The following is a 14,007-nucleotide window of genomic DNA, read 5'->3' on the forward strand; positions in this document are numbered from 1 at the left end:
TAAACCTAGTCAACATAACGTTAAGTTTCTAAACCTAGCCAATGTAATATTGCTTTCCTAAACCTAACCTAGGTAACGTTAATTTTCTAAACCTAGCCAACGTAACTTAACTTTCCTTAATCTAACCTACATAATGTTACTTTCCTAAATCTAACCTAAACACCATTACTTTCCCCACCCTAGCAGTCGTAACTTTACTTTCCTAACCCTAACCTACATAACTTAACATTAATTACATAACGTGATGATGCCCAACCATCTGTCTTTTCCTAAACCTAACCTACATTACTTAACTTTCCCAAACTTGTCCTGCATAACTTTGCATTAAGTAAGTAGCTTTACATGAAGTGCATAATGTGACAGCACCTAACCATGATTCTTTTTCCAGAACTAACCAGTAGGGGTGCTAATTCATGAGATATCATATGAACCGTGGTATGAGGATATGTTGACTTGTAGATACAATATGATACAACACAATAAAAAAATGACTAGGCCAAGAGGACATGTTTATCTTTAAGCATTTATTTGTAAGAGTCCATAAAAAATGAACATTTTTCAGACATTTCCACATTTCCGCTCACTTAAAAACCTGTCAGGAACAAATCAGATGACAAAAACCATATTTTGCTTTAGAAACCTTTTACAAAAACACCCATAGAAGGTTAAGATATTGCTGAATCCACTCAGTACAAAGAATCCTATCAAAAAACAATATAACAACTTCAAGAGGGTTTAGTATATATTATGCGCAGTGGCTAGAAGAGGTTAAGAGTGGATAATGTTGCTGCCAGAGTGTTGATTGTCAGTTTTCATGTCTGATTGAAGAGTGAACAGAACATGTTCATTTCTTTCTGTAATAAAACTCTCTCTTCAGTGCTTTCAGTCGGCTTTACTCTCACATTCCCCAGATGTCCCTCTCCCTCCTTGTCTCTGTTGAAAAAAGGATCCACTGAATAGCTTGACCTTCACTTATTCTCACATGCAAAACAGTATTACTGCAGTAATTTTCAAGCTTATCACAAACAAGGCTGCTACTGTAATTCTCCTTCCTCTTAAACTCTTTTAACACACTTATGAAAACGTGTGTTGTAAAAAGTGAAGAAGTCCAATCATAGGAGATTAATTAAAGCTCAGAATGCTCTCTGTACATCCACAGGGCCCACCCACAATAAATACAGCAATAGCAAAGCTTAACTAATAATAAAAATGTATCTTCGACAAAACAAAACATTGAAGTGAAGTCTCTACAGGCTACCGTCTGGCTGACGCAATGTAGGCAGGAGTTAAGCTCTGCACTGCTGCTGATAGACAAGGTGAGATACAGCGCAGCAGTGGGGATGTTGGGCCTCTGATACATAGCAACGATGAACTAATGCCATATATGATTGATGGCACTTCTGCCAACAAGTGTATATATATTTATATGTGTGTGAGTGTGTGTGCTTAAAAAAAGGCACCAAGTCCACCAAACCGAGGGAAGTGTCGTGAAGACCTTTTCTTTTTGGACTCTGCATCCTTTAGCCACACTTTCTTCCTCTTTGTGTCCATGTGTCCTACAAAATAAAAGAACATATTCTTTAATATTTAGAGTAACAAGACATCAATAAGATCAAATTATGGGGTTGCCAGGTTGCAAAAAATCTCTATTGAAAGGTACCTAAGAAGATTTATACCACTCTCACATCTGTCAGTTAAATATGATGCTAGCACCAGCAGCCGATTCGCTTAGCTTAGCTTTAAAGCAAGGGTAGGGAGATTTTTTTTTTTTTAAAGATTATTTTTGTGGGCTTTTTGCCTTTAATGACAGGACAGAGAGTGAAATGGGGAGACAGAGAGAGAGTGGGGACTGACATGCAGCAAAGGGCTGCGAGCCGGATTCGAACCCGTGGCCACTGTAGTGAGGCAATGCCTCTGTACATGGGGCACCAGCACTATCCACTACTCTACCAACGCCCCAGCAGATTTAGTTTTGCTTCATTCAGCAGAAATCCCACAATGAAGTGTGAGCATATTGTAATTCAGGTGGACTGAGATAAAGCTAGACTCTGACCATCCTCTTGGCTCTGTTTCATTCTTTAGAAAATCTAGTCCAGGACAGGAGACTTTGACTAATCACAGGTCATGTCAGAGAGAGGGTGTTGCTATTTGCTGTTCTACAAATGCAGATGCACGTGGACATTCCTTTGGTGAAAGCCTTATTTGATGGCGGGGGCAAAAGTTGCTATTCCAGTTTTGGCAAAAACTATCAACACCGCAAAGCAACCCAAGGAAGAAAGAGGGGCTTATCTAAAAGAAAGGCTTACAATTTAAGAAACACAACAACTGTCAGTATCAGTGAAGCTTTTAAGAGATGGACACAAAATGCTATTAATAATTTAGCCTTCTGCTAGCTTTGACCTCAAGTTCACGCGTATGTGGCTAATGTTAAAGCCTAAAACTAACGTGTGCCTGACTCCTCGCCACTACTGACCAACTTGCTGGGAGGAGAGCAAGCAGCACCTCCAGAGGCCGACCTCCAGTCAGTGGCGGCACCAACCTGAATCCAGCCAGCTCAAGCCCCCACTCCCTGCTGGTTCAGCAAACTTTCTGTTGCTGCTGTTACACAGGTTAGACCTGGCACTGCTGCTGGTCCCCAGCCTGCTATGACATCCGACGCTGGGGGTTTGCGCTGACCACTACAGCTGCCAACCAAATCTCCGTCTCCAAAGCTGCTGCATGGTTTTCACCCGGGGGAGGTAGTTCACAGTGGTGTGGAGCAAGGCGAAACCATCGGGTAGCAATCTAGTTCATTCTTGTCTCATTTGTGGTCCCATAAACAAAAAGAAGCAGGGGAAGCAAGGAGGGGCCGAGTGAATGCGCTATGTCAACTGTACAATAAAATAAGATTAATAAATCAGTATATAGGGCTGCAGGAGGACAGTGTGTTTTCAAATTCTGCCGTTTTGGTTTTGTTTTGTTTTGTTTTCCTTTTCCAGATTTCTGCCTATCCAAGCTTTCAGACTGGATAGAGAGTGGGAAACAGCTAGCCTGGCTGTGTCTAGGAAATAAAAGTTGCCTACTTGCACTAAAGCTCACGAATAAATGTTATACCTTATTTGTTTAATTCACGCAACAACCAAAATCTAACACATTATATTTTTTCATTTTAATAGCTTTGATTATTCTGAGAGGGGAAAATGTGCAATAAATCTATATTTGAAGCTAATAAATTGTGGTGCAGATGGCAATGGGAGAACTTTGCATAGAGGCCTTTCTGCCAGAAAGCCGTGTGAATTTTAACCCAAACCAATATATATTTTTTTCTCCCTAACCTTTACCAAGAAATCCCTTTCTGGCAGAAAGCCCTCTTGGTAAACTTCTTCCAACAGTGTTCAGATGTTATGCAGTCCAAAATGTCAAATGGCTGTCACTGTGAATGTGAAAGCTAAAAAGACAAGTATGAGGTGAGAGGATAAACAGGATGAACACCAGCAGCCAAAGTGTTATTCTTATAAATGATTTGTAACTTATCTATAAAGCATTAGTAAATGATTAATTATCTATTAATACAGTCATTAGTCACGGCTTGTAAGAGTGGATTATTAGAAAGTGGAACAGATTTCTTCTCACATTTAAAAACTTTCAGCTGGCAGCAGCAGCTAAAAACACCCTCTCTGAGGACCCATATTTGAGTAGTTTGTGTCATTATCTCAGACAGAGAATTAGGGCCTTTGTTTGCATCCCAGCAGGAAGACGTATGCACAGTTAAATTAAAGGTTCCCTCCTTAACTAACGAAGCAGCTTTTATAAAACATTCGGCGACTGTGTGTCGCAGATAATTGCTCAGCTTTTGTGTGTGACTTTCTGACCCCGTGGGGAAAACAGAGGGAGACCTCTGACCTCTGGTCGTTACTGTGGCATGGAACAGAGCCGCCTAATGAACACCTCTGTCCTCGGTGTTTACATGTGCCAATCAAACATGCCACTCTTCGTCACCGTCCTTTGTGCGGCCATCAGGCACAAAAGCAGACGATTAGCTGTGCTTATTAAGACTCTACTCTTTAAAGTAGAGCCCTGTGTGCTGGTAATTAATCAGCCCTGCAGTGGCGGGTGGGCGGACCTCTCGTTAGTCCGTGGCTCTGTAGGCCATGCTCCTCCTCTTCCTCTGAGGGGTTCTGGGCGGAGTTCCTCAGGTAGCGCTGATGCAGACTGAGGCCAGGAAGTGTGTTCTGTCTGCGGCGGCGAAACTCATCCTCCAAGGGGTCTTCAGCTGCAACGTCTGTGGGTGTGGGCAGAGCAGAGGAGAGCAGGAATGAATCACACCTAAACCCTCTCTTCTCGCTGTCTGGATGGATGGCCTGGGGTGTTCAACATTACTTTTTTTTCTATAGCGTCTTTGAATTTCAGCCTTCTGACACGAGATGTGTGGTGCAAAAAAAAAAAACTCAGCTGAAAGGAAAACATATTACCTTGTGATGCCCTTGGCAGTGTGAATACAATCAGACAGGAAGAAACATACATCTATTACAGCAAGTTGAGCACAAGTGCAAAAAGCATATTGATGTAACCAACATGAAACAACAAAGATGATATAAAACAAGAAGTTGAAAGAGTCCCTAAGGCGATACAGACCCCTCCCTCCTTTCAAACGCCAACCATATATTTCATTCATATTTCATCTGCCTGACTTTATTGTGATTAGTCATGTAAATAAAATGAGATTTGGTTATTCTTTTCTCTAGGTAATTTACATTTATATTGAATTAGTGGCAGGCAGGGTATAGAGGGGGGGAAGACTTATTATGCTGCGAGATTACAGGCAGATCTCATCGCCATTGTGTTGTGTAATTAAGGCAGTGAAGAGGAGAAGAAAGGAGGCCAGATGCTCGCCGTGCTGAACCTGGTCCCATTTAGAGGAGGATCTGCACCAGCATTTTCAAAAATCCCCTGCACGGTGTATAACAGCCTGGCCTTAAACACATCAAAAGTCATTAGACACATGACAGCTTTGTTTGACATATTGCTGTACACCTGTGGGAGCCCCTCGACATAAACATATAGTCATTTTAATCATTAATGTAGAATGTAAAACGACATGAGAGATTGTGGCTACATTGCAACACTATCCTTGATGTTTCTTCTTTGCTTTATGTGATATTTCAGAGGGAGATGGCTCTGTTTGGATGATGTCAGGAGGAGCTCAAGGGTTTTTAGGCAATCAAGGACGGCTGCATGTGCTCAGGTCTCAACAGATACAAAGACATCACTGGATTTCAATTCTCTTAGAACAGGCATCTTATTACCGCAGGACCTCCATTTTGACCGGAGTCGATTTCTTTGTCACAAAAGCTTTTCAGGTGTGTTAAGGTCGAAATTGACTGAGTAAACTTGCCATACGTGGTTTATTTTCTTGCTGAAAACAGGTGATTTGTGTGGCTTTGGTCCCAGACTTCTTTATTTTAGAGTTTGCAAATCAACTTTTTAAATTGAACACGCTTTTAAAAACACAGAGTTGACCCCTGCAAGGAGAGACCAGCACCCAGCGGGCCCAACAGAAACAGGACAATTTACTCTCAAGGCTCTCAAAGCTACTTGTTCTCCAAACGGCTCTGGAAAAAAACAACTAATCCCATCCTGCATTCATCTGGTGATCCAGTCAGGTGCAGTTAGACAGCGGGATTAAGCCAACATGTATGTGACTCCAAGCTTGTGCGCTTTGTTCCACAGGATCAATATTTGGGGCTATTATGGACCAGGTTACCTGGGTGATAAGATTCCTTCCGCTATCAAGTCGCGTAATCCATCATCAGTTAATTAATTTCAACAAAGACAATATCAAAGTGCAGTGATGATAATGAGATCTTTTAATGCTCATAAAGGCAGCCTTTTATTTTCTGGATCAAGGACTTAATTTGAAAAGCAGAGTGAACACAGTTCTGGATGCTTTCATTTGCAGCTATTGTCTTGAGAGTGCCTGTCATTTGTCTCCGGGCCAAACAATGCTGCATGAATCTGTAAAAAGCTGTTTGATACACACCGTCTAGACTGCAACACAGAAGCGTGCACACAGGCACAGGCACCCGGGTTAACACCTAAACACACACAGACACAAAATCTTTGTGTGACGGACAAAAGCTGCCTTACTTGCAGCCGGCTGGAGCCTAAAGCCTAAAATAAATCACTGTTCAGGAGGAGGCTAACCCTACATGACAACTACAACTGTGGACCAGATTATTTTCAACTCTCCACCTTCCCCTGGTTCAAGACATCTGGTGCCGTGCTGATGTGACTCTACTGCTGAGCGCAGAGAGATACAGTCTGTGTCCTTGTTCAGACACGGCCAAAGAGAAACTGGCAGCTTATCTTTGCCATCGTTCATAAAGTGGCCAGCAGCTCCGGGGCTGATTCGATGCTTCACGCTTAGCTGTCAAGCAGACGAGGTGGAGGGGGGTTAACACCGGATGCTACTTTCTGCCGACAGGAAGCCATCTTTCATAACACGGGGGAACTCAGGGACAGGAAATCACGGTATTGTGTGTCATATTGGAATGGATGGATGCAGGAGAAAGGGATACAAGACTTTATTTCTAACAAGAAATACACAGCCAGTTTTTTTAAAATCATAACTTATAAAACCAGTACTGACAAATATGAATAATGAGGATTGAATTGATGAATTTAAAATTTTCTGATTAAAAATCAATTTTTAAAAAATCATGTTTACATAAGTCATGTGTTGCTCCAGTTATTATACTCATCGCAGCCTGGTTTCTTCAGTGTTTGTGATTCCTGTTGAGGAAATTATCCTTCAGCCAGATGATGTCATGCTGTCTTTTGTATACAAACAGTGTCACCTAGTGGCCACACGAGGAAGGGTCCACCTTCAGATTCAAATACCTGATAAATGGCAATCCTTCATTTTTTCAGGGACAACTAAGGTCTTATGATGTTACATTTATTCTGCTTACTATTTTGTAATTTTTCTTGTATAACTTTACACTTACAAGGCCCCAAAGTGCTGGAATTCCCTGGCTGAGGGGATTAGGCTGGCTAGTTTTCCCTTTTAATGCCTGATTTGTACTTTTGTGGTCTGTAACTTTTGTGTTTTATTTCCTTTTGTTCTATTTTTGCCTCTGTACACACTATTTTACTTAACTCTTAACATTTTTTTAAATATTGTATTGTATTGTATTATTTTTATGCACTTTGTGAAGCACTTTGTAACCTTGTTTAGATAAGCCCTATACAACTAAATATTATTAAGATGTTGTTGTTGTTTTTTTCTAAGGCAGTGGTCCCTAAGAAAGGGGCAGGGCCCCCTAAACAAGGTGAAATAAATATAGAGGGTCCTGCCTGATTGCTGCAACTTGCGACAAACATCATGCTCTTTCTCGGAATCAAAGCCTAATTAATTTTGAACATACAGGCACACGACACATATTTTCAGATTCAGAGTGATTCATTGTCTGCTTACACGGGCGTAAAAACAGACAGTGCAGGCAGTGCAGTTGTGAGAGCAAGAGAGAGCAGGCCCTGCAACAATGTGATTTCTACCTTAGAAATATGCCTATGTTCAAAGAACTCTCATTAACTTTAAAAAAAGGTGAAAAAAGGCAAACCCATCTGTATCATTTTTATTTTTGTAAAATAGTTAGTATCTTCTATAACAATATTATACCCCTATTCTACATAAAGTATAAATAAACTCTAAAAGGATTACATTTAATGAGTAATGTGTTATTTTTATTGGTATTTTCTGTCATATACAGATGCAGTGATGATTGCTGGGTAAATATATATATATATATATATGTGTGTGTGTGTATATGTGTTGATGTTGTCCAGTGTTGACAATACGTGCGTAATAGCGTGCACTGGGGCCCATTGCAATTACCTTATGCAACTGGTTGGGGAGTAACTATTTACATGTAATTACATTACAAAATAAATGTGTTTGTAATCATTTATATTTACTGAGAAAATAAATGTAATTAAAGTACAGTTAGGGGAGACTGGGGAAGGTTTTAACACTTTCTGTCTCAGCACCTAGAACTTGTTGAATTTTTGTTTTATAAGTCTCGAATTTTGACACAAAGCATCGTTATTTGTCCACTACAATAAAAAATGTCTCCAGCTTCTTCGCCTATATCACAGAACTCATTAAATGAGTGCTGCTACAAGCTGCAACACCACTGGGGTAAGTTGTAACAATAAGAATAAAAAATTAAAAATAACACAATCACAAAAATTACATGGAAAAAAAAACTGGTACATACCAATTCCTACTAAGGTTTTACTCACTAACCTGTACCTGTCAGATGATTAGAACCTCACATGGATTAAGTCCAAAACACAAGTCCCCTGCCTCAGTTGAGACATCCTTTTGCTGTCTATTGAGGACTTTTTGACTGCTGTGACCCCCCCACACAGCGCAGCTGTGTTGATCCTCTTTCTCTGAGGTTTTGAAATTTCATGCAGTGTCTGCTCAGTGTCACATGGCAGACAGAGTGTTATTTGGGGACAGACCTCACTGTCTCTCCCTGCCTCACCTCATGCGATGCTGATTTGAGTACATGAGCAAGCTCACCCCTAGCAGTTTTTCCCTCAAACTCTCTTGGCCTGCTAAAAAAATGAGTAATATGCCTCACATTACTATGCTGTAAAGCCCTGTGAGGCAAATTGTGATTTGTGATATTGGGCTTTATAAATAAAATTTATTGATTGATTGATTGATTGACATTTTACCTAAGATACTACTCTCTAATATAATACAAGTTACATAATTCTGACTTAAACAGCATCAGTACTAATCAAAAAAATATACTTTCATATCTGAAAATCAGTGTTTTGGCTGTAAAATCTGCACACCTCTTCACACAACTACGACATGTCACATGCACGGTCAGGAAGGAAGTGGTCATCCAATAAAAATGTATTATGATTCATAGGTCATCCCTTTTTGGTGAGAGTGGTGCTGTTATACTATCCCTGGTCCCTACTAATCAAAATGTTGGTGATTACAAAAGGATTACATCTGAATATATTCTTTTTGGTAAAACATTTACATATAGAGTAAAACATTCATTCTGTTGCTCTGCATCTTTTTGCCTTCTTCTGTCATGCAGCCTATTTCTGGACATATTTCGGCTTTATCGTCCAGTTTAAAACATTTGTTAGAAAAGTATTGTAGCTATGTCACTTTTTTTGTCACTGTCTGTAGTGTGATTTATAGAGTGAGAAAATGGTGATTTATGCTAGTTACTGTCATGTGACCTTGGTGACCTTGGGTGTTTTGAAAGATGCCTTTATAATAAGATGTATTATTATTTTTATTATTATTATTTGTGTGTTATAGTTATCATTATAATCATCATTATTATCATTGTTATTATTATTATTAATATTAGTGTATTATAGTTGGGGTGTTTTTTGTATTATTTTTGTATTATTGTATAATTTGTGTGTTATAGTTTGCACCATTAAGGAGCTGGCTATTACACATCATGACTCCAACTGTTCTAATTTAGTTTTTAGTCTTATTTTCACCTGTTACTATACAATGAATGATTAATAGTGATCAAAACTACTTCCTGACCTCTAAATAGCGGAATTTGTCACAGTATTGAAGAAGCACACATAGGCTGAAAAGTTACGTTACTTTGATGGAGTAATTAAAGTAATTATGTCACTTAAACAAATTATCTATGACCTATGATCTGTAACCTATCATATTTCAAAAACCTTCCCAACACTGGCCATGAGCGTCCATAAATCCGCTTAGAAATCACAGACAAAAACATAACAGCGAAACCTGCCTAAGAATTATCCCATTTTAAGGTTTTCTTCCGTGTCAAATTAATTTCAGTGACAAGTAAGAAAATAAAAAGAATTTTATCGGTGACAGAAACTTCTAATAGCTAATTCGGCATACTTTTAATGGAGCTAACTTGCCAAAATTTTAACAAATATAGGCCAAAAAAAGCAAAAACGGGGCTAAAGTTGTAGCCCAAAGTTAGCTTACAGGCTACATGGAAACAACTGATTCCCAAGTTATGTGAACTGTTGCTCCAAAAATAAACACAAGGAAGACAACGAGTGATCAAATTCTCTATAATTTATGGTTTTAACACATTATAAACCCTGTTAACGTTAATCCAGGAGAGGGAGCTATAGCACCATAAATATAATTCCCTCTGCAGCAACACCGATTCAATTGTTAATTCCCACTAAAACATGAAAATCTAACGTCGACATGTTTGTGTAGAAGCTGAAATTAATATATTTTTCTTATGAGATATTGTATCTTATTGCTAGTTCGTTATGTAATTTCTATCTATAACATATAGCTCTAATTTACTCACACACTCACAGAGAGGGGAGAGGTAGAGGGCGAACAGGCTACCGGTATGAAGCAATGGATTGGCGCAGGGCTGCAGTGTCACCTAGCAACAAGACTGCGCAGGCGCACACGCCACTTCAATCAGTAAGGAGAAAAGGAAATTGAACAAAACAAGTCAAAATACTGAAGACATGGCCTTCACAGTAAAACACCCTCTGTCTCTGTACCCCACACACACACACACACACACACGACAAACTGTACATCCATAAATGTTAAATATCATAACTGTTAGCCACATCAGCCTGACTCAACTTTAAGACCTCACCCTGCTCTTTTCTTTCTCCTCAGTTTCCCTCTCCTGACGTGTCTCTCGCAAAAATATGCAGTGAGGCTTGTGTAAATAAACTAGCCCTGAGCACATTCCTCAAGAAACACACACACACACACACACACACACACACACACACACAGTCTCTCTCTCTCACGTCTGTATACAGTGACCTATGAGCCAGCTGCAATCACTACTCGATTTAACTTTGGATCGAAGCCTATCATGTCTGATGTTTTATGCGACACAGAGACAGTTCATTCAAGCAGACCTAAGTTTAAAATGTCTGCAAGTGGCATAAGTATTTAAGATGAGGATCAATGTTCTTGTTTAGCAGACAGACTGGACAATTTAATTTCTGAGTCATTACTTTTGCCTCAATGTCCGCGAGGAGCTCAGGTTGTGTTTGAGGGCGTATTCAAAGAGCTGCACCATCAGCACTTTTAAAAGCTCTTAAAAAACGTCCTGATGGGAGGTGCAAAGAGAAAAATGAAGAAAGCTGAGGAAGAGCATATGAATCCAGGAAGTTGGGTGTTGTTTCCTTCTCACCTGGCCCGTAAAGCTAAAGCATACCTACCCACACAGAAAAAAAAATACACCCCAGGGTTTGAGGATACAGGCGGGTCTTTGCTGGAAACAAGGTGATTATTTCCCAGGATTTCTTAGATAAATGATTTTAGTGAAAGCACACACACAGCACATTACCAGTGTACTGTAGAATCAGTGACCAAGCCCTAATGTGAGTCACCAGGCATTAGTAGGTTAAAATAATGCACACTGTGAGCTGTATGATGGGTGAGTCTACAAAAGAAGCAGCCGCTGTGGTTTCCTTTATTGCGGTTATGTGAAGCAGGTTTAAAATGTGATCAGGCACACACACACACACACCTCGTACATCCAGGAAGGGTGAGACGATGAAAAGCCACTCAAGCCAAAAGAAAAACCACAAAGACACCAGGTGACTGCAGCAGACTTTCCACAGCGTTCCACAAACTGAACTTTATTCTGAACTCTTTATTTTGCTTTGTCTTTTTACAAAGAATGAAAATTCCCCTGTCTGTCCGGTAACAGTGTAAGGTGTTGTGTGTGGGTCTAGGTTCACGGTTTGAGTTGCTGACACCGTTATAGTGAAACTACAAAGCAGCCTCCTGGAATCAGCAATCATGCAAAAAAAACAAACCAAACAGACTGTGGTAATCTCAAATACACAAACAAACATAAAAGAAAAATGCACATTGTTATAATTAATTTATTAATAATCTATATCATTCATTTTACACACGCGTGAACATGGTAACGGCTAACAGGTTAGCAAGGTGAAGTTCAAGTTAAAGACATAAGGGTGAAGTGGTTAAGCTTTACCATTCACTTGTTAAATTGGTCAAATGAAAAGAGCAAACATGACATGCGGAAGTCTAAATGTACAGCATCTTGTTTTCCAGCGACAATAAGAAAGACAATATCCACCCCAAAGGAAAAATAATATATATATATATATATAGCACATACCCAGCTTTGTGCTTATGGCAAAAATTAAAAGTACAATTCAATTATTGTAGTAAACAATAACACAAATCCCAACAAAATGGTCCCCCCCCAGAAATAATGGAATAAATACAAATATACAAATACTGTGACGTCTCTCTCACCTCCCATTGCAGCTAAGCTAAAATGAGAAAAACTGTTCTTCGGGAATGAGATGCAGGAGGACAGAGAGAGGAGAGACCAACCGCCGGTACCAAACATAGTCACTGGGCGAGGTTTTTTTTTTTCCAGGTGTGAAAACTGTTATGTTGGTCAAATAGTTGTGGCGAGATAATTACTTGTTATCCAGTCTTAGGAGCTGCTCCTTACCATTAACTGTTAGGGATTTTAACTGACCGTCCTCCTCCACTTCCACCCGCTCCTGGCCGTTCTCCACAATCCTGGAACAAACACCAAACACAGGTGTCAGAGATCAGGAAGTCAGGCTGGTAAAGAAACCGTTGGGAAATAGTTTGACATTATGGGAAATACACCTTTCCACTTTTATGCCAAAAGTTAAGCCTGATTTATGGTCCTGTGTTAAATCAACGGCGTACCTACGTCGTAGGGTACGTGGCTACGCAGGAGGCTCGCCGTAGCCCCCGGCGTAGCCTGACGTGCACCTCCCAAAAAATGTAACTACATGTCGAGGCGACGCAGACCCAGCACAGACCGAGAGGGCTGTGATTGGTTTGCTTAGTAGCAATGCATTTCTGGTTCCGTATTTCCAGATTGCACCATCCCCGCCATCTTTAAATATCTTCTGTTGCGATGTAGATGTTGCAGTATTAACATACTTTCTTTGACATCCAACAACTCCAACTCCAGCAAGATTCTCTCTGTCTCGGTCGCCATTGTTCATTGTGTCTGGAAAAGCCAGAAGCTAAACAAAGGATCAACTAGAGACGATGTTAACCATTCAGGAAAGGAATGCAGCCCCCTACCGCTCTGGCAGTGAATTGCACCGCAACGAAATGGAGTGACGGAGAAGTTCGAAGGGTTCACGACGGCGTCACTGCAACGATGTAGGTACGTCGTAAGTACACCGCAGGACCATAAATCAGGCTTTACACGACAAGATCGGGGTGAAACTGGGCCTTTCAAAAATGCAGTAAGGTAGACAATGAGCTACAAACTAATTTTCATCAAAATGAGCCGTCCTCTGAACTGGAAGAAATACTAAAAAAAAAAAAAAAGACTATAACTTCACTCTTACAAAGTTTAATCACTTCACATATAAATGGTCTCCTGCTGGTAATGCTACAATACAAAAAAAAAAAGGGGTTTTGTTTAATTTTGGTAAATTTTTATTGGGCAAAGTTCGCTCTGATACAGTGTCCTGTCCTTAAATATTCAATAACTGGTATAGTATTCAATCAATAATATGGTCTTCTGTTATTTATGCTAACAGTTTGAAAAAAATGTGCTTTTCCAAAATTTGGGGGAATTTTCATTGAAAAAATGTAATAAATTCCCTCTTGAAGTGTCCTAAATATTCAGTAACTTCACTCTTAGAAAACCTTTTTTTTTTTTTTTTTTTTTAAACGTGCGCTATGTTCTGAAAATTCAAAGACGGCGACGTGTAAACTGTTCAACTGTTGTCGATGAATTTCGGTGTATTTTTCTACATATTCAAAACAAATTGTTCAGATTTTGAAAGATTTGTCAACATTCATAAATTATTTTGTGGTACTTTAATTAAATAATTTTCTGGACATGATGTCAAGTGTTTCCAATTTCTTTCCACATTGCACAGGTGTAAAAAATTGAATGTGTGTGTTCAGGGTCGCATGAAGCTGGAGGCTGGAGAACAATATGGAGTGATGAGGGC

The 14,007-nt window shown here is 39.7% G+C and overlaps 1 protein-coding gene across 3 annotated transcripts in view; it reads right to left on the bottom strand.

Moving 5' to 3' along the window:
* Positions 1-505: 505 nt before the first annotated feature.
* dnajb6b (DnaJ heat shock protein family (Hsp40) member B6b) overlaps positions 506-14,007 on the bottom strand; it is a 33,977-nt gene continuing 20,475 nt past the window's right edge. For 2 of the 3 annotated variants that reach the window (XM_049564870.1, XM_049564871.1), the window contains exons 8-10: positions 12,507-12,577; positions 4,103-4,261; positions 506-1,556 (exon numbers count right to left, since the gene is read on the bottom strand). In XM_049564870.1, coding sequence (XP_049420827.1) covers positions 1,447-1,556; positions 4,103-4,261; positions 12,507-12,577 — 340 coding nt within the window. In that variant the 3' untranslated portion in view covers positions 506-1,446. Of the gene's footprint in view, positions 1,557-4,102; positions 4,262-11,615; positions 12,578-14,007 lie in introns of those variants that run through there. The other variant, XM_049564872.1, reaches the window with a different exon arrangement.

The sequence above is a fragment of the Epinephelus fuscoguttatus genome, linkage group LG21, assembly GCF_011397635.1.
Source record: "Epinephelus fuscoguttatus linkage group LG21, E.fuscoguttatus.final_Chr_v1".
In the NCBI taxonomy this organism is placed as follows: Eukaryota; Metazoa; Chordata; class Actinopteri; order Perciformes; family Serranidae; genus Epinephelus; species Epinephelus fuscoguttatus.